The 21,633-nt window shown below is 39.4% G+C and overlaps 1 protein-coding gene across 2 annotated transcripts in view; it reads right to left on the bottom strand.

Annotated features, from left to right (window-relative positions):
- The window catches only part of tox2 (TOX high mobility group box family member 2), a 101,711-nt gene that overhangs the window by 55,240 nt on the left and 24,838 nt on the right, over window positions 1-21,633 (bottom strand). For both annotated transcript variants that reach the window (XM_079341084.1, XM_079341085.1), the window contains one exon: window positions 10,467-10,559. In XM_079341084.1, the coding sequence (XP_079197210.1) occupies window positions 10,467-10,559 (93 nt within the window). The remainder of the gene's footprint in view (window positions 1-10,466; window positions 10,560-21,633) is intronic.

Here is a 21,633-nt window from a genome sequence, read left to right as displayed (position 1 = left end):
TTACTGCAGTCAGGACTGTTTTAGATGTAAAGAAAGATGAGGTAGGAGAGAATAGGGCTCAAACCTTCTTCTAGTCTCCTTTGCATGGTTACTGTGTACACCTCCATAGTTTTTCACCCCAGCGTAACTAATCGCATGTCAGTCAATGTGCCGATGGAAAGAGGCAGCAGTCAAAATACCTGTGTCAGGACTGTGGTCATTAGAGCATTCAATGCCTCAAACACACACACACACACATAAATGAAAGCATGCACACACATAAATGAAAGCACACACACGTACATAACCAAAGCACAAAGAGAAAGGGGGGATGGTGGGCTGTAAAGCAGATATGGATTGACTGTGTTTGTGTGTATATCTGATGCTGCTGCATGTGTATTTCACCTTTATGTGTTCCTTATGTGTACAGTGTGTTTGCATACTGTATAAACAACCCGGCTCTGAATGTGTGCACATTGCATGCGTGCCTATGTGTGTTTGTGTAATGTATCCTGTCCAATAATACACACATTGATCCCCGCCAGATAAAGATAACAAAGTTAGACCTTCCATAATATTTATTTTCCCATAACAGACGTTCTCAGCCACGCCCAGTCATATAACTCCATGCAGATGAAATATGGTCTTCATTACCTTTAAACCTCAACACACAGAAAAAAAAGTGGTGGTGGGGTGGGGGTTGGGGGGGGCAGAATTGCCCTTCTTTCTCGACTGAAAGAGCACGAAATGAATTGGAGCAGCTGAGATTTTTTACATTACCATGACAAATACGACGAAATGGGGAGAGAAAAGGGAGAGATAGCGGAAGAGAGAGAGAGAGAGGAGGGAGTAAATGACGACAGATAGAAAAGGGCAGATCAGACAGAAAGACCAAATTGTGTGCAAAAAAAAAAAAAAAAAAAGAAAGTGCTCCACTGTAAGCTGCGAGCTGAGAGGAGAAATAAAATGAGGCATTTAGCTGGGGATCATGTTAAACCATGCAAGTGAATGAGTCCCCAGAGGAGAGTGTTGCCTCTCATGCTTATGATGGACTTAATTGCCTCTATCAGTGTTAAGATATAACATTCATCTCAGGTTTATTGCTTGGCTTTATGGTCCTGTCCATCACACTGAAGGGTTTCAAGAGGATGGGCCACTCCTCAAACAGCACCTTAAAATAATGGGACAGATTACAAAGCACCAAATCAGTGGGGGAAAAAAAGCTGCATTTATATCTGGAAAAATGGAGAGATTTGAAAAGAGCTGCGGTATGTGAGCATGAATGGTTTAGATGGTATGCTGGTTGGATTACTCTTCTCTTTGGTTTCTGGGTTTTAGAAAGCATGGCTGGCCGGGCTGAAGGCACACACCTCTGACCCCAGAAAGCTTTGGGTAGGTGTAGAGTTTCAGATGGCCACACAATCGTTCCATTGTGCTCCTGTTAACACAATGAAAACAAAGCTAACACTTCGCTGCCATTCAACTCCCCCCACTCTGCCCAACCTTGACTTCCAACGCATTTCAGGTGGAATACATAAATGAATTATCAGGAAGTACAGATACCCGAAAAGAACTCGAAAAATGACACAGCGAAGCATAGTAAGTGAACACAATGGATACAGTATCTTAAAAAATACAATAAAAAAATTTGACCAAAAAATCAAAGCTTAGCATTCTGCATAGAAATATCCTTTCATTTCTTTAAGATGTGGTTCTGAGCTCCTAAAAACAGACTGCTTCTCATCACAGGAGAGCTCTGAGAAGCATGTCTGCATGTTCCATTAAATCTATTAAATCCACTTGCATTATATCATAGTGCTTACCACACAATAGGAGCCTTTCAAGGGCAGTCCCAGAGGAAGCCAACAAAGGGCCCTCTCTTTCAGGGACGAGTCGAGTAATTCAGAAAGAGCCAAACACAATTTTTCTGTGTGTGAGTGGATCCTCACCACCAGAACCACAAGCGGCAATTTCACCAAGTCAAGAAAAGAGGAGAAAGAGCAGAAAAAAGACAGCAGCAAGATATCTGCTTCTTTTCACCTCACAAGTGTCTTATTCAAAAAGACACCGGGCCTGTTGGAGAAGTGTCCTTCTTTAACACAGGGATACTCTGTAAGAAAGATTAGAGTCTGACATATAAACAAACGCCACCAGGAATCCATTTGAGAGAAAATGAGGTCCGATTATATCTAATAGATGGTCTTTTTTACATACTCTAATGTTTCATTCACTTCAGAGGCAATGATTCTGTTCGTGAATCTAACCTGAACACAACGCAATATAATCAATATCTACTATCTCAGAATGTTCAGCAATGGCCGCCACCCAATGTCGTTGTTTTTCAGGCTTTCTTAAATCTCTGCACATTGCAATTTACAGTATGTGAATGTTAAGGGGGGTATGTGTGGTAAAAGCGAGGAGCAGATCTGACGTGACACAAACTGTCTCTTGTGTTGAAGACGATCATGTTACACAGAATCCTGAAATTTCTGCCTGGCTACATCAACATTTCAGTGCTGACTTCCAGCATTGGCACTGACTTTTGGCACTTGATGTTAATCATGAATCGTCATTGAGAGAGTATAAACATTTTAAGTCAGGATATCCCTGCCAAGAATAATTGCAATTCACAATATTACCATGATGAATATTCTCTATAGTCACTGGACCTTTTTTTTTTTTTTTAAGTAGACCTCCCTTTCAATTAAAAACAACAACAATCATACCGTGTTGCACATGGTCATCCAAACCCCCCCCCCCCCTCGCATTAAAAGGCTAAAGAAGTACATGTGTTTATGGATGTTCATAAAAAGATACCTGTCTCTGTTTTTCTTTTCTTTGATGTTTAAAAGCGCCAGGGTTTTATTGATCACAGGTTCGACCATTTGCTGACGATAGTGTGGTTTACCTCCTGAATCGAGCTGAGCATCGTTGCCATTGTTAATGTTTTCAAGGATTCAACTTTAACCCGAAACAATGTTGTTGATTTTTATCTGAAATGACGTTCATTTGTAAAATACATGAACTTTCCTCCACAGCTATGGTTTGAGTCTTTTTACAGACTCATGAGCTTTGCATCGAAATTGGATTGTTTTTTTTTTCCACCTTGACGTCATGACACATTTAAAATATATTTGTACTATTTTCAATAATGAAAGCAACCATAGCTGATTATCATTCATTGAGATACTAAATGAAGTCTAGATTGAAGCTATAAAATTAAAAAAAAATAATAAAATAAAGTGGATCATGCAGCCTTGGCAGAAGTGTGTGCTCTCTAAATGATTTTTAATTAGGAATATCTTTTAGGATGTTTTCAGAACCTGTTCAGCTCTGTGGTCTTTGAGAGGTAATGACACTTGTGACCTTCCCCATTCAACTCTACTGAGTCTTGATTCATTGTGCAGTGATAAAGGAATAATTTCAGCTTTTCAAGAACTGTTTTCATAAGAAACCAACCTAGAGAGCCCAAGTACAGTAATTTAAAAACACACAACGAAGAACCACAAGATGGGGAAAAAATCCTTTCTTTATTTAGGACTAAACCGTGTACTTAAATCTAAATGCAGCATGCAGCATGGTCTATGCCTGTCAATGGGGCTCAGAATAATTCACTGTTCTTTCATTCACTGCCATGCTGACTCCACATCCAGCCTCTGCCACGAGCATCCAGGCAGAATTTTTTATTACCAATCTAATTGCACATTCCACCCTGACAAGAGCTCATTAAACCTTAATTATACACATGTTGTTTTCTACAAACATCTCCATTTGGGTCTCTCTGCCTTGTAATTGTTCAGCAGGGACAACCAGTTGAGATTTCGCAGATTGAGTGAGTGAATAAGAGAGAGCGTGAAAAGAGAGAGAGGGGGAAGAGGGAAAAAAATACCATAGAGAGAGAGAGAGAGAGAGAGAGAGAGAGAAAGAGAGAGAGAGAGAGAGAGAGAGAGAGAGAGAGAGAGAGAAAGAAAGAGGAGTGTCTGGAAGTAGGTCATGCCTCTCCATAAACAAGGCATGGTTTCTAAAATAATATACCCATCCAGTGGAAGTAATGCTAAACAACTGAGCGAATGTGGAGCTCATGTAATATTTACAGAGCACTAATACATAGATGGCAGGTCTTTTTCTCTGCAACCACCACCCCCAGCACCCCACCCCCCTCTCCTAAGCCAGAGGTTTCTCTTTTTTCATCTGTTTTTTTTTTTCTTTTCTTCATGCCATTTGAATTTCAGAGAAAGCCAACTACACTGGTATATCTGGCAGGGGGGGTGTTAAGATGTTGAGTTTCCCTCTCTTTCTTCCTCCCTTCTTTTCTGCTTCTCCTCTCTCTCTCTCTCTCTCTCTCTCTCTCTCCCTCTCCCCTCTTCCTCTCTCTATTGTTCTCCCTCACATTGGATTTGGCTGTGATGTTTTTTCACACATTTGTTACATTTTAGCGAGGGGAAAGTGGGCCTTAATCCAGACTCTTTGAGGCATGGGCGATATTACTGTGAAGAATCGGCCTTTAAAGACTTCTTTAAACCCCAGCTGGTGCTGTAAGGTCACCTATCGCTTGTTCAACGCTGGGCCCAGCGTGACGCTTCTGGGGATCGGGGACTAACTGGTTGTGTCGACTCCAGGTCGGGGTATTCTGGGTTCTTGACAGAGTCTGGCGATGCTACGGCAAGAGGGAAAGGATTTCAGGGGGAAAACCCTCTTTACCTTGATTAAGGGTCTGAGTCCTGGCAGAAATATACTCTCGGTTGGTTATTATTATTTGCAGGATAGTGGCCTGCCGGATTTGATCACTACATAGGACTGATTGGGCAAAGTGTTGACAAACTTTTTAATATTAAGAACATATCTTCATTCTCAAATCTGACAGTATTTATGAGCACATTCACTGGCCACCTTTTTCTCAAATGTGAGGACTTTTATTCTTTTTACGTCACCGTCAAATCAATAACATTTAATCAGAAACATTGGTCAAATTAATGTGAACAAAATCTGTTTGTGTGAGACAACAACTTTACTGAATCATTGAAATAAACAATATATGATGTGAAAAATGTAATTGTTGATTCTAATTTCAACCAATCATCTTTAAGTTAAGTCAAATCACAAAAACAATTGTGTTATACTAAAATACATATACAGCTGTTCCACACAAAAATCTATACAATATGATTTACACATTTTTGCATTTATTTTATTCATGTCACTTAAAACTTTTAGGTTGATTGATTAATAGATGAGTCCACCCCATCAGGAATCATAAGCATTATTATGTTTTCAAAAATGTTTTTATGTGTGATGTTTTCTCAACAACTTAATTTGGGATGCTTTTGACGATCTGCGGCGAAATAAAATGAGACATCTATTTAGGACCGTGCTGTGTCACCGCCGCTTAGCACCCAAAAAGCATTAAGTGTCCACGCTGAGCCTCTCAGTCATCACATGGGACCTTCTCAGACTGTCACTGTTGACACTCACTGTATGCATCGCTGGTAGTCACCCAGCAGCACAAAATAAATAGCCTGCCATCAGATCTCTCCAGCTTTGCAATATTACAATTATCTTGGCAGCATTTTTTTCCCCTTACAGCAGGCATTTGTTTTGTGTTTCTGTTTTGTTTGTGTATTCAGATGGTTAGTTAAAATATTCCATTCTTAGCACAATTACAGTGAAACATCACTCAGTTCTCGCCAACATCAAACACACTCACTGTACGCGGTGATGTGAGCCATGTCAAGATAAACAAACATGACATATTAAACTGGAAAATGAGTCACTCTTATTATCCCACTGAAATAAATCTGGAAAACACTAATTATAACAACCTGCTCCTGATCCTGACTGATTCACCCCAGATCTCTGGCTGTCTGTGTGTATATGCTGTACAGTATGTGTGTGCATGAGTGTGTTATTGTGCGTGTGTGTGTGTGTGTCACATTTTTTCTCCTGCTGCCGCCTTAATAGGCAGTCTCTTAGATATTCGCTACAGAATTGCACTCATGCAATATTAATATCGCACCAAAATATGGAAGCACGAGCCCCCACCCCATCTTTCACTCCCTACATAATTGACTATGCAAGGCTCCAAATCAGCTTGGAAAGAAAGAGAGAGAAAGAGATGGAAAGACAAAGAAGCAGAACAAGAGAGAGATGGGGAGGTGGTGGTGGTGGTGGTGGTGGGGGGGGGGGGGGGGGGGGGGGGGGGTGTAATAAAACCAATGGGAACAGAAAGAGAAAGACGTGTACTGAAACAACCCTGTCATCTTTGCACTATAGCACATTCTAACCCTTCGCCTTATGTATCACTGTCAAGCCACAACAACAACAACAGTAACAACAACTACAACGATAGCACAAACAGTTTGACTCCCTGCAAAGAAAACACCGAGGCTCATCCAACCAGTGCTGAAATACGACCGCCATACAGACTCATTGTGCATTAAAGCTCCTGTGAGAAGATTTGAACATGAACAATCCTGTAACTTTGCCCACAGGAGGCACCACAATCAACACAAACCATTTCTGAAAGTGTACTCCTATCTGTAGTTTGTCTGAAATGAGCTTATTTATTGAATCTTTTCCAATATGAGAAATAACACTACTCTCATGTTGGTTTGCCTCATACACAAAGGGATCCAGGAGGCAATACAGACTTAGCTTAGCATTAAGACACAAAGGGGAGTAACTGGTGAGACTCTTCCTGTCTATGTAATCTATATTTAGATGATATAACTAATTGACTTGTTGCAACAAAACGTAAATGTAGACTTTCCATTTGCAGTTTCTCAGGGAGTTAAAGTACTGTGCTGTACTTCTGGCCAGAAAACCAACCTTGTCTTGTCTTGTACTAGTACGTTGCACAATGACAATAAAGTTGAATCTGTATTGCTTTTCTTGCAGTCTCTCCCCGTTTTTTTCTCTATTCTGTTTTCGTGGCGGAGCGATGTAAGGTGTTGGTTGGTCCTTTTTCAACTTTGGATCAAGACATGCTATTTTGCCTCTGGTCTCCATCCTTAGCTCGATTAATCATGTCTGGGTTCCAGCTGCTTTACTTACTAACACATCCAAATCCAATTATTTAACACAGATTTATGTCCATGGGACATTATATACTAGTAAGAGCATGAGTCATTCACAGTTCAAAGCGGACATCATACAGGGTGGCAGGATCACCACGGAGCATGGGGGGGTCATGTCCTCTGCACTAAGCATTTAAAAATGAACTGTAGGCATTTAGAGCCATAATTGATGTTGAAAGAAAGAAAAGGAAAAGGTTGTGGGGGCAGAGCCAGTGGTTAAGGGGTGAGGTAGGGAGGGGGAGGTGGGCAGTGCACCTTGACAGGAAACATAGAGGTGAAGAGCAGGAGTTGGAGGTTAGTTTGACAGAGAAAAAAGAAGTGTTGGTGGTGGTGAGGCGAAGGAGGGGGTTAGCTGCGGAAGTGCCAAGCCCAGTTTTAACTGAACTGAGGGTGGTGAGATGGTGGTGGTGGGGTGAGGCAAAGGGGGGTAGACAGAGATAGAGATCAGGGGGAGAATAAAAGGAGTGTGCAGCAGGGGAAGGAAGAGGGGAGGAAGAAGAGGAGCTTGGGGGTGAGAAGGAGAGAGGAAGGAGGGGGGGCAGGGACCTAGTGCACCTTGACACTTGCTCTCACCGCAGCACCTGATAAGTGCAATGGAAAAAAGTCTGGTTTCCTCCTGCATGTTAAGTGGTTTTTATTCTCCTTCTCTCCATGCAGCCTGTAGCTACAGTCTGCTACTGTACTGAAGCTACAACACAGACGGAAATGACAGAAAACCAGAGAGTGAGAGAAAAAATAGCAGAGCATATTGTTTCCTTTTGTTTTGTGTCTGGTTTTTATACATGAATATCTATGAGTTGGTGCAGGATTAAAATAGTAACTAGTCGTATTGTAGCTCTGTTTGCCTAAACAATTACAGAGTGCAGTGTGTCCTCCCTTTTGAACCCCTAAACGTAGGTGTTTATAGTACAAGAATAAATCTAATTTTTTGAGGTTGAGATCATTTTAAAACTTTGGATGGACCAAGACCAGGTGTCAGCCCTAGTTCATTATTCAGGCTAAGCTAGGCTAATACGTCTAGCTTTGGGTTTAAGTGTTTTATAGACATACTGATCTATGCAAGGAACACATTTGATCTGTATGTTAATGTTGAACAAAACATCTCGTTGATCCTTTAATCTGAGTTTTGAGGAAGCTACTATATTATGCTGAATGTGTCTGAACATCAGTTGACTATAGGGGCTACTTTGGTTTTCTACTTTTAAAATCCAGAAACTTCAGTTAATTTATGTTCAAAAGACAAGATGCAGATTGAGTGCTGTAGAAGCTCGTTGTTAGATGTAGTTTTATACTTTGGATGGACCCACTCTCACTTTATTTTTAATGCTAAGCTAGGCTAATTACCTTGAGTACAAGCTTGTGTTGAACTTAATATTGCATGTTAATACATTTATATTACACAAGTGCATCAGACATGGACAACCAACAGAAGGAACTGACAGAAAGTCAAAAATTGACAGAAAACAATTCCTTATTCTGATTTTTACTATGGTCCCATTATGCATCAATACTTGTCTGTGCCTGTAGATTTCAAATTTCAGAATCACAAAATAATTTTTTTAATTATCTTAAAAACAAGATGAACTATACTGGTTGGAGCGATGGAGACATGGTTCATTGGCTGCTGTTTTTTGTTTGTTTGTTTTTTTAGTTTTTTTTTTACTGTGGACCCAATCCTGTCCCTATGCTAAGCTAGGCTAATTACATAACGAATGCATTCACAAACACAGCTTCTATCCTTGAGGGCCTGGGCAACATACAGGAGAAAATAATTCAAATAAACAAGATGTGAGAAATAAAGATGACACATAGACTATAATTTGTGACAGATGTAGCGTTTACATTGATACTGAACAAAAACAAATGATTTTTTACATATTCCTTTCCCTTTCAATAATGTTTATCCATCATTTTTAACATCTGCATTTCATAAACAACTTCTCAGAGATTTAGATGCTGAGTTTAATTTTCCCAACAGAAGATCAGATGACAGTGGATATATATCTTTACTACCTCATGCATGTGCTGACAAGGAACTCATTCCCATGATTTGTAAGTGGGTCTCTCCACAGAAGCAGCATTAACAATATTCACTTTAGATAACGTATGATTCCAGGCCCTAAGAGAGGATGGGTTTCTTAGAAATGCTTTGTTAGCACTCTCCCTCTTGATAAATGATTGAGGACATGTGGCCTGAGACATCAATACAATCTCTGTTGTAATTAAAAAAAGGTGCGCACCAACAATATTACACAGCTTTCGCTTTGTCTGTCTCTCACCCTCTCTCTCACTCTCTCTCTGTTTCCCTCGCTCACCCACTCTTCCTCTCATTGAGCCCTGGAGCAGAGAAGAGATAATTCAAAAAGCACTTGCATGGAGTGAGACATGAAAAAGGGAGACATACGAAATTAAATTCTCTCTTTTTGCTCTATTGTTCTTTCATTTTCTCGCCTTTGTTACATAAATGCATAAAAGGAACACAAGCTAGATTCTAATTATGATTTTCACAGAACTACAAAACTTTTTTATTTAAGAAAATAAAATAAAAGGTGTCACAAACAAAGCAGACATACTGCTCAATCACTTTGTCAAAGTCAAAGTTCTGCAAGTGCTTCATCACTGAACTTAAATGTAATATTTTCCAAGCGTCCACATGAACAACTGTATAAAATAATAGTTATAGTTCAAAATGAGCCTTTGACTTCCTAACACACGTTTTTTTTTTTGTGCAACAAAAGAAATCGCATTAATGCTTTAATTTCAACACTTAATCGACGTCTATCATTCTTTTATTCAACCTAAAATAGGTCAGAGGCCTTGTATCCAGAGAGCTGCTGCGTGTCTTTGTTCTGTGTGAACACAAATACACGAAGGAGACGGTTTCTTGGCCTATCAGCTGCAGCTAAATGAGAAGCTAGCAGGCAGATACCGCACTAACCACAAAGTCAGATGGGTGCTTTATTTGGAGCCCTGTGGTGGCTCGTGATGGTTTAAGGAACAGGGACAGAGCAGGTTTGTTAGAGTCTGCGCGTGAAGACTGCATAAGGTAGGTAGTGGCGATGGTGTGAAGATGCATTACAGAGTTAAGGATGAGGAAAAAACAGTCATGTAGTTTATGAAGAAGTTTGAAAGTATTTTGGGGTTGTGTTTTTTTTTTTTTTGGCCATGGTGCAAGTCTGAGAGTTGGTAACAGTTGATTTCTGTTATGTGGTCATAAATGTCACTCTACAACAGCCATGAGGCGGATATTTTTACAACCCATAAAATGCTGCAAAAGTCTTTTTCCCAGTCTGTGTTTAGACATGTCCTGCTGTGCGGACATGGGGCTCCTTACTGTAAATATACATATACATGTTGGCATGGATGGCACCAATGGGGGTGGGGGGGCGGTAGGGTGGAAGAGGCGATTCTTACCCCAGTAGAGGGCAGTCTCTTGCCGTCAGGGTTCGGGCGCATGGGCAGGGAACTGTAGAGCCTCACACCTCTATCTGCAGCACCGTATCTGCTCTGGAAGAGGAAGGAGAAAAATCTTAAGTATATATTTCTTCCTTCTGCAGAGAACTCAGCGTAAAACAAGTCAATCATGGACAGAACATTTGATTTAAAGAACAGTGAAAAGAGCCAAACTTGAATAAAGTTGCTTTAAATTGCACAAAGAACATTAGCTTACTTGAAAGAGCAACATTTTGCCTACAAGTACTGATCACTTTATGAACATCAACTTGTCCCTATTTAGTATTTTTGTTTCTGCCTGTTTAAAAAATTGTCTAACCATACTATCATAAAAAGGTATGTTTCTTTAAAAGTAGTTAAAATGGTCTTCATTAAAAAGTTCTCTAAGTTTTTGCTTCTCCTCAGCAGTCTTATTTATAATTTGTCTCATTGTCCTAATTTTATGTTCAATTACTTGTTTCATAGATGTTTTCTCCAAGAATCCGCTGTCTGCCATGTTAAATCTCATCACCACATGCTGACATCCAAACACAAAAATGAGGTTGGCTCAGAAGCAGCACGAATTGTACTAAGACATTGTGTTTGGTCGCCCTGCACTCTATTCCGCTGTTCTCCGACTGACTGACTCCATCTTTCTTAACGTTACACAGCTAATAATCAGAGTGTAGTGGGTTTTTAGTCTGCCAGCTCCTCCCTGTACTTTTTCCCCATGTGGGTTTTCAGCTCTGTAACAGCAACAACCTAAAGGAGCTGTGGTGGCAAAACCCTCAGTAGTTGGGAAGCTAATTATTCGCAACAAGTGGTCCCTGCCAAGAACGACGGTGCGGCTCAGTGGGGTTCACACCGTGGCCCACAGTAACAGCAGGGGGTTCATCCAAGGATCTACTCTCTCTATCTCACTCCGTGCCTTTTATCTCTCCGCTCACTTCAGTCTCACATCTCACAGTGATTCCTTGATATCCTGCCATTCTCTCTTTGGAAACATCTGGTCAACAGTTTACATTTGGTTCCAGTCATGATAACCTACTGTGTGTGTTAATTGATAAAAAGAGCTTTTTCTTTCAACTTTTGGAGAGTATTAATGCTTCTCTTTGCCGCCTGCTGTTAAAATAAATGCCGCACCGAGCTCATAAATACAATTATGATTGAAACAGTAAATACTATTATTATTACTTTTTAGAATTGAATATGGCTGCTACCTCCTATGAACAGTGTTGTGCTGAATGTTGCATATCAAGGGCAAATAAGACCATTATCTATTTGTCACCTCTTTTGTTCCACTTTCACTCTGAAACTTGATTTTGTGACAGTTTTTGTTACCAATGTAGAAGAGGCTTGCTTTTGAAATTCAGTGCTCCACAATTTCCTCATTTGCAGTAAAGTGTGTATAAAATATTTTATATAATATATTTCATAAAGTATCTGTCAATATATGTAAAGGTGTCTGTCTGGTTCTCAGTCTGTCCTTATGAAGAACAAACACAACAATGCACATCAGTATTGTATTTTTTAAAACCTCAAGTTTTTTTTTTTTTTCCATTTCAGTTAGGTAATAAAACCCATTTCAATCCTTTCTGTTCATTTCCCTCAAGAATAAACCTAAGCGCAGTATTTCAGAGTTATGATACAGTGAGACATTAAGGATTCGACCATATTTAACAATAAAGTGACAAAAAAAATCAGCGAACCAACCAAATCTTGCTCTGCTGCTCGCTCCTGTTCAGTCACACGGTTCAAGCAAACACACATCCACAAAGCACACACAAGCTTTTTACTGTGGAACTGCCGTGAACACACCTCTGCAGATTGTGTTTATGGGCCTAAATGCACAGTGACTACCAGACAGTGAAACCCACATGATATGTGTGCAAAAAGCTTATGTAACACACCATGCACGAAACATGTTAAAGAAATAACAGGCTCAAAAAGCATGATTTATTCCCTATCAGGAGCAGATCTGTATGCAGAGCAGTGTACAGTATGTACCAACAGATCTAATGGTGTAGGCTGTATATACAGTGCAGGCTTTCCCCTGAGGCACAGAGAGAGGAGTTCTTGCTGTGTAAGGTTTTGATTTCCTGTGCTCATTATGAAAGGTGAAAACAGATGAGTAGACAGCAGTGGCCATCTTGTCGATATGGTTCACATAATGATGACACAGCGTTATTAAAGAGAACTCTCATTTACAATTTTCCTTGATGCTGCACCATGCAGAAAACACAAACTCACATACAACTCTGATATTTGTTTTTAAACAAGGATTCACTTTTTTCCTTACTTTATTTAGCGCTCTACATTGTTCCCCTTTGAGGAGTTTTCAAGTATCTCTACTCTCCTTGCATTTCTGTATTTTCTGTTTCTATTTCCTATATTTTTTTGGCATGCATGATAATTTAGCTTTGATGTATTTGACGAGGATATTTGATGATTTGCACTTTACACAATTGCTTGGAGACACTTTTTCTTCATTGTAAGACGATTTTAAGTTAGCTCGAAAAACTCCTCCGCTGTCTGAAATGCCCAAATAGGTTGACCACTTTATCTGTAATGAGTGCACTCGTTGTCAAAAGATTACCATGTGATGAAAAAAGTGCTTTTATCTGGCGAGAAATAAATCAGTCACAACCTTTATAGAACAAAAAAAAGATAAGACAATACTTTATTGGTCTCCAGAGGGGAAATTCGGGTGTTGCAGTAACGAGAAAAAGTGAGTTACTAAAATGTATAGATTCATGTCCAATTAGGGCTTCCGTAGAAATGTACTTCAGAAGGATATAATATATTGTTATATGGACTTTTTATACTGTGCATTTCAAACTTCTTCACCCTGCTCAAGTAAAGAAGTTAAATCATTACTTCTAATTGTCTTTTTCTAAAGTATCAGTTCTCTGACTTGAAAGAAAGGTGAATGTTTTTATTCCATCTCTGAGTCATGATCATAAACAACAACAGGACCCTGTATGTTATCATTAGCACATCCACAATCTGACACATCTTTGTCTTTCTGCTGCGCAGAGCAGCTACTGTACACTAACCATCTCTCTCAATAGAGATCTTTTTTTCTTCCATGGCTTGTTAGGTAGCTTGCCAGCATCGCGGCTAAATGAATGCCTCGCAGCGCAGCAGCTTTAGCCAGCGGAGGAGCCACAGTAAGTGAATGTTTGATATTTCTCCAGTGTGCCAGGCTAATCTGGCCCTGTGGCATGCCATTACGGGGCTAATAACAGCTGTCTGCGGCCTGGAGGGGACACAAGCAGTCCTGGCTGCGCTAACTGGCCCTGACAGACTCATTAGGAGTGCTGGCACCCAGAACAGCAACAGCCAAACTCCTCACATTTCCTCGCTGGCTCACAACGGTTTGCAAGTGCAAGAAGCATTGTTCTCTACACTTGTTCTCTGACACCTTTCTTTTGTTTTCAAGCCCTCACTTCAGACGCTCTCACCCTTGTCACCCCTCTTTCACTCGCTGGCTGCCTTTTTGGTTTCTGTGATATTTCCACCAAAAACAGACGCTGCCAGCCGTTTACCATCTCAGCCTGACACCATTTCTTTTTATTTTCCAATCCTGCACACCCACACTCTTGTTCTGACCAGAAAAGAGCAGAAGGCAGAGTTCACTTGTTTGCTCACGCAACTCTCTAAGGAAAGTAAAGGTAAAAAAAAAAATGAATTCATGAATAAATAATTCTTTAAGTCACTTTAACTTTCTAACTAACTTTGTATGTGTAGTCACAGGAAGATGCAGTACTGCACCATGCAGGAGGAACCTGGTATCCCCTCTGAACTCTGTTTCAGTTACTGCAGCCGGGGACGATGTTTGAGGACAGAGAGGGACTTCCCCAGGCAGACAGCAAAAGCAAACATTGTGCTGTCGCTTGGCAAGGGTCGAGCCAATCGGTACGAGCCGAGCAGACAATAAACACTGCGAGCCAATGATGGCTGTCTGCATAGTGAAACATTAACAATAGAGGGAGGGGGAAGAGGTGGGCTGTGATGTGCTTTCTCGCACGACCCCTGACACGTGACTAACTTTCATGCTCATCTACAGATTTGCAAAGCGAACATGAACGCTGAAGTACAACGTGTCTGACAAATGAGGTTACGCAGAGAAAATGTGTTTATTTTAAAGGATATAAAACAAACTAGCTGGAGCCAGAATATGCAGGGGTTTGTTCCTGAATAGAGTATTTCAAAATAAGACAAACATTTCCTATTTTTGATATGTTTTCTGATGTGATTTTTTTTCAAAGTCTCAATCAGGTCTCTTTTTTTAGAATAAGACTCTGTTTCTGTTTTCTCTGTTGATAATGAAGTAAGGGTAAATAAATGAAACCTAAAGTTATTAATCATTTTTTTAAAAGAAAATAAGGTAGATTGTATTGCCTCTGTTTCACATTACAATAATGGATAAAAGGTCATCCTATCATGTAATCTAAACCAATTGATAAAGTAGGCTGATGCTATTTCCCATTAATATGTAATAACCCGAATATATTGTTTTTATCTGGCTTCACTTTTTCTCAATCCAACGATGAGAAATGATCTCACCTCACAGTTTGACATTAGGAATAGATTCACTCGCTTTACACAAAACACAAAAAACGGAGGACAGAAAAATGTGTGCAATGTCTACAATCATTTCATTCTATCAAGGCAAACGGAAACGTACATCACAAACAAACAGATATAAATCTGTGTAGTATTTCACACAATCTAACTAGAACGTGTATTTTTGTATTTATAGTTCATAATAAAAAACATCATCGATTGATTGACTTCAGTAACATGATAAAAAAAAATACAGCTGGACACTTCTATATTTTAACTGAGATTTATCATAACACACAAACACTTAAAAAACAAACAGATATATTGTTTGTTAGACTTTTATTATTCCAAAAACCAAATAAAATCCATTATCCTGTGAGTTCTAATACCTTTGAACTATAGATCATCTTCATGTTTCCCTGCTTCCTTCAGCATGAAGCACAGTGGGCACTGCGATACGTCTACTCATTAGATATCAGCGCTGCTTTTTTATAGACGGGAAGGGGGGAGGGGCTGGGGGGCACTGTAAAGCCTGAGGCACAGCTGTGGGGGTACAGTTACCTGTAATGCTAGCTGTTGCATGTTATATTATTTACGCAGATCTGGACTTAATGGAACACATGTGTGTCTGCAGCCGGCATTCTTCCCAGATTAGCTGAAAGACCAGCACGCATCAGACTGCACCGATGAGAGGAATGCAAGGCCCAGACTGGCTTATGAGGAAACCCTATCACTCATCTGAGGTGTACAGTAATGTGCACACACACACAGACACATCCATGCATGTAGTGTATTTAAACACCATGGAGACAGAGGCCCACTCTGTATGTACAGAATGCACTCCACAATGCATGCACACTGACATCATGAGGATCAATAACACAAAACGTTACCCTCATTCCAAACACACATTGTTCAATTCTGCTCCCTGATATCTCCGCTGCTGAAATACATTGTCCTGTGGATTCTGTTGCATAAAACACATTACATAATATCAGAGTGATTTGAAGCTGTGGTGGTCTAACAGTCAATAACAGAGTATGAATCACTTTTTCTGTGGTTTTTGGAGACTTTATTCTGAGCAAAACGCATCTGCAGCATCCCACTTTGGTTTGCAATTTGCATGGTAATGAATCATTTTCCTTTTGTTATAATTATCTCAGAATGCCATATTGTTACATATGAAAGAGTCAGGTGTTATTTCAACTGCGATATACATCTGTAGAGTAATTGTTCACATACTGGCTATAGGCATAAGGGTTATATTTAAAACAAAAGGACTGCTCAGCTCAATTTGAGATCTCTAACTATTATATCTGATTCTGTGACTTTTAGACTCTGACATTCACTGTTAGTCAAATTCAAACAAAGGATGCACTACACCAACACACCACGGACGATATGAACAGAGAACTTGCATTAGCATTCGACTCAAGTTCCAAGCATAGAATTGTGTTTGTAATCTATTTTTAAGCCATTGTTTGTTTAATAAAAGGAATCAATACAACGCATTGATTACTAAAGGATGGAAGCAGCTGCCCTGAATTGCTAAAAACATGTTGATGCATATTCATGGCAGACCATGTTTATGTTTACAGCACTTGGAAATAAACCGTGTGGTAAGTCAAGTCCCATGCATGTCCATTTGGACGTTTGTTTACTTCCTTGTACGAACTGTAAGAACGCTGGATGTCTCACTGTGTTTGTATATGTTAGTATGTGTGTGTATTCATGTGTGAAAGAGATGTCATCTAAGGCCCAAGCAGCTCGACCATAACCAGGACATGAACCCGGGGCTACCTGCCTCAGGCCTATACTGACACTCCAGCTACTGATCACACCTTTGGGAATATCCAGTCAACAGCAGCGTTTGAGCCGAGGCTATTTATATCTGACCACAACCTCTGAACACACTCTCCATCCATGCGTGTCGCAGGAGGGTTCATGATTGTGCTTCTAATGTGGGATAAAGTGATTACATAATACACACTCTGATTTGAATTTAGTTGAACACAAAGTGCCTTTGCAGCGCATCTGCTATCTTGTCCTCTTCTGTAGGCTTCACTGTGCCTCCGCTTTCCCCCCTGTAGGCTTATGCTTTGTTTATATTTCCCCAATCTTTGTGGTGTTGCACTAGTCAACACAGATCGCAGCTTGCACACAAGCACAAAACATCAAGCTGAGCACTCTCAGGCTGCTGGACCTCTACAATCAGATTCCCACTCTCCCCCATCTTTCTTTATTTAACTACACTCTTCCTTCTGGCAACATTAGCTAAAAAGGTTAAATAAGCCAATCAATCAGAATGTGTCATAAATACTTAAAGTATGTCATCAGTAAAAAAAAAAAAAAAAATCCAATAACGAAACAGCAGCATCTTAAAATCTTTACAAAAGTTTTAACACTGAGTGCAATCGACTGAGTGGATTACTAACTGGATTAAACCACTTTTTTTTTAAACTTTCCACACACAGTGGATTAAGATTAAAGTTGAGTCAGTTGTCTGTATACTTACTTATTGTAGGACTTCAATAAGTTCAAAATAAAAATCTTTCAACACAATGGAAACAATCACATTTAAACTAAAAGCTGAATGTCAGAGACAACAAAACCCTCCAGTGTTCTAATGTGTTGTCTTCAGTTCATATTAAACCTGAAGATAACACATAGACCTTTATATCAGTATCATTAACAAGTACTGAAGTTACCTGTTTGTCTGCTCCGATTAAAATCACTTTCTCTCCCTCACACATACACACACACACACACACACACACACACACACCTACCCCTTTGTATCAGGTTTGACACAAAGCGAGGGAGATGGAGCACACTAATAAAGTACAGTTGTTGTTGTTGCCCTTACTCTTTCTGATATTGTGGGGGGAAAAAGAGAAGAAACTTTTCATTTTCATTTATCTGTTTTTTTCTTTTCCACAAACCCTCATCTTTTTTTATGAGGCAGTTTCCTGAAGGCAAAAAAAAACCAAACATGGTGGAACAACAATACAACTTATAAAAAACAACCGACAAGCACACACACAACAAGAACAAAAAACAAAAACCCTCTTTTGGCTGTGTGGAGGCCACAGCTAGAGTGTTACGGGCAGAAAACAGATGGTTGGGAGAAGATTTAGCTAATACAAAAACAGGGGATTTTCTCTTTTTCTTTGCCTTTTTCCACAGGAGGTACATGCAAAAGGCTCGATTATTTTAATGCAGTTAGAGGCTCAGGAGGATAACTCCTTAACAAATTGGGAATGCAGAGACTCCCGAATGTCAGTTTGCATTTGTCTTCTGATTTCATGAGAATTTCTGTGACTGTGATGGAAATGTTCTCATATTCGCATTAACACAAAAACACCATCTGTGCTGCATTTTAGGGTTTTTTTTTTTTTTTTCTCAGCACAGTCAAGCTTGAAGCAAGACAGGAACAGATCAATGCTGAAATGAGTTGATTAGCAAACGACATCCATCAATATTGATGAATGAGTGATCAATTGGCATTTTATCTTCATAAAAAAACAACATTCAGATGATTTCAGCCTGTCAAATGTGACAAGCTGATGCTTTCTCTCTGTTTTAGCAAATTTCATCTGCCTCATTTTTTTTACAACAGACTTTCTGAACACGTCAGTATGGCCTCTGAAAAACTATGATTGCATTCACAAAGACTGATTGATTTTTTTTCTGAAAGTTAATAACATAATCAGTCAAATGTCTGAGGTTCCTGAACATATAAATAGTCGTAAATAAATAACACAGAGACATCTCAAATTTGGATTTCTTCCAAACTCCGAAAAAACATAAACTAAATGTGTAAAAATAAAAGGCAAGGCAAAACCGACTTCACATCCTGCTGTAAAGGTGCCGCAGTAAATCAAAAACAATAAAAATTCAAAATGTCCCCTTCGCCCTGTAAAACGGTGCTTTTCGAATGCTTAGTTCATTTGAAGTTAAGTTGCTACTTGAAATAAAAGTGTTACTTTTACTTGCTGCAGAGGAAGTTACTGTCAATGTGAGGCAGTCTTATACAGTAAGTCAGCTTATATGACATATTTAGAAGTTCAATCACACATCTGAGGAGGAGAAAGAGAGAGGAGCTGTGAGGATAAGTCAAAAGACAGAGTAGAGCGAGTGAGAGCGATAGAGCAGGCGAGATGAGAGCAAAAGAGAGAGAGAGAGAGAGAGAGAGAGAGAGCGAGAGAGAGAGAGAGAGAGAGAGCAATGGATAAAGATAGAGAGATAGAGGGGGAGAGTGAGTAGAGAGTTGATATGCTGACTACAGGCAGTTGATTTGGTTTCAGAGAGCATTGTTACGGTGCTTTGAATTAATGCCTCCCAAAGAGTCCAATTGTGATTCTTGGGCTGTGCTGACAGAATATTTGACAGCCTAGGGTGAGCTGCTGATCTCAGCCGAATCCTCTGTTGTGTGTGTGTGTGTGTGTGTGTGTGTGTGTGTGTGTGTGTGTGTGTTTGGGTGTGTGTGTGTGAGTGAATGTGTGTGTGTGTGTGGGTGTGTGTGTGTGTGTGTGTGTGTGTGTGTGAGTCAGTGTGTTGCGTGTGCGTGTGTGAATGTATGGTTGAAACCCAGCACATTACTACACATGTTCAGATATGTGTGTGTGTGTGTGTGTGTGTGTGTGTGTGTGTGTGATGCAGTCCAAAACGCCCACCACAGTTGAACTCCCACACACCCTCAGACACACACACATGAACAGCACACAAAGGTAGAGTGGATGTGTTAGTGGGACTAAAATGGACCTTAACATAAATAAAATCCCGAATGGCCATAAACTAAATCGCAAACAGGAATAAACACAAACAAGCTGAGTTTGCTGCTAAACTTAAACATACAGAATGTAAAAGCCGCCGCGAGGGGAATAATAGATGGTGTTCAGGCTTGCGGGGTATCATGGGAGTGATTCTCTTAGCAGCTTTCAGTAGCAGCTAGCGCTAGCTTATGCGGCAGCCTAGCTTTGACGTAACAGCCAGGGTTTTCTTGAAAACAATCAACAGTCTTTAATGGCGGCTCATCATAGCGGCCACCGACAGGACGCGTCCCGTTACAACTATAAAATTATGGATTTCTCTGGCTTTAAACACTGTTGGAAATATTGGAGGTAAAGTAAGTACTCAAGTAAAAGATATATAACATGGGTTCCCATTAGATGAACAATCTTTTTATGCATTAAGTTTAAAATATTCTATAAGGAACTGTCCAGTCTGTCAATATGTTAATCGTGTTTTTAAATGTCATATTTAGTATAGAATACATGAAATAATCTACAGTCTTTGACATATTTTAACAGGTTTTAATGTTGTGTATCAATTTAAACACAAGCAACTGCTGGCTACAAGAGCACTTTACATTCATTTATCATCTCCTTTTTCACTCATCCTGAAGTGGATGTGTTTAAATTAAACAATTAAAAAAAAGTTGCCATGTATGTTTTCAGATAGTGGCGTTCTTTACTTTAATAACATTTTTTACAGTAAAACTTCAGAGACCAATGCCAGATCTTTTGAACACTTAACTGTCAGTGACAGAGAAGAAAGCAACAACTTATGAATAGACACTATACAAATAAAGATTGATTGATTGAAAAACTGACTCCATAAAAACTTGTGTTGAATTGCAAAACATACAAATTTAAAAAATCATTGAGAAATATTCCAAGGCAAGACGGATGGTACAGTAGACCTTGGGTAGAAACACCTTTAAATCAATAATGTGACCTTAAAACAAAAGAGCAATGTCTCAGCTTCAGATTTTTTAAAAAAATGAATACGATGAGAGGAAAAATCTTCAAACTGAGCTGAAAAGACAGTTTGAAAGATCGAAAAACAATGAAGGATTTGTTATTACTGAACCGCAAATCCCATATGTTTGATATCCTCAGTGTTGATTTGACAAAATTTGACAAAATAATCATTAGAAAATCTAGTTTATATGCTGTGTGAATTAAATTGTCAATTTAAACTTTGACCTCAGTTAAGATCATATCTTCACAACTTGAGCTCTGCATTGAACAGACTCAAACTAAACTTGACTTCGATCACTTTAAACCAAAGACCACCAAGAGGAAATTCTTACAGCAAACAATGTGATATGATTCACATTTAGACTCAAAGTATGGTCGCCCCAACTGTTATGAGAGAGTGGTAATGACATAAATAGCACATGAGTCAAAAATGTGTACAGTAACCAAAAAAAAAAAAAAACCCTTGTTCCCCCTCTGTGTGAAACTGTCATTTTGCTAATTTGAGAACTTCTCTCACCTTAGTATCAAGATGAGTGTAGTGTCATTGTGATGAGACAGCTTTTGTGTCTATCTTTATAAAAGTTGAGTTTGCAGTATTTCTTTCAGAGGTTTAAAATAAATAATAATAATAATAATAAAAACATAAAGCTGGCCTTTAGCATGACATGCATTTTATAAGAATCCCTAACTAGACAGCTCAGAAGCCAGAACGTCATTAAATTAAGTGTATAGTAAGAGAAGAAGAAAAAAAAAAAAGGAAGAACAGAAGGCAGGACAGTCACAGCCAACAGATGAGGATAGTTGTGATGCAGGTG

The sequence above is a fragment of the Symphodus melops genome (genome assembly GCF_947650265.1).
Source record: "Symphodus melops genome assembly, chromosome: 4".
Classification (NCBI taxonomy): Eukaryota; Metazoa; Chordata; class Actinopteri; order Labriformes; family Labridae; genus Symphodus; species Symphodus melops.
Note: the sequence above shows the minus strand (reverse complement) of the source record. Positions and strands in the feature narration are given on the sequence as shown.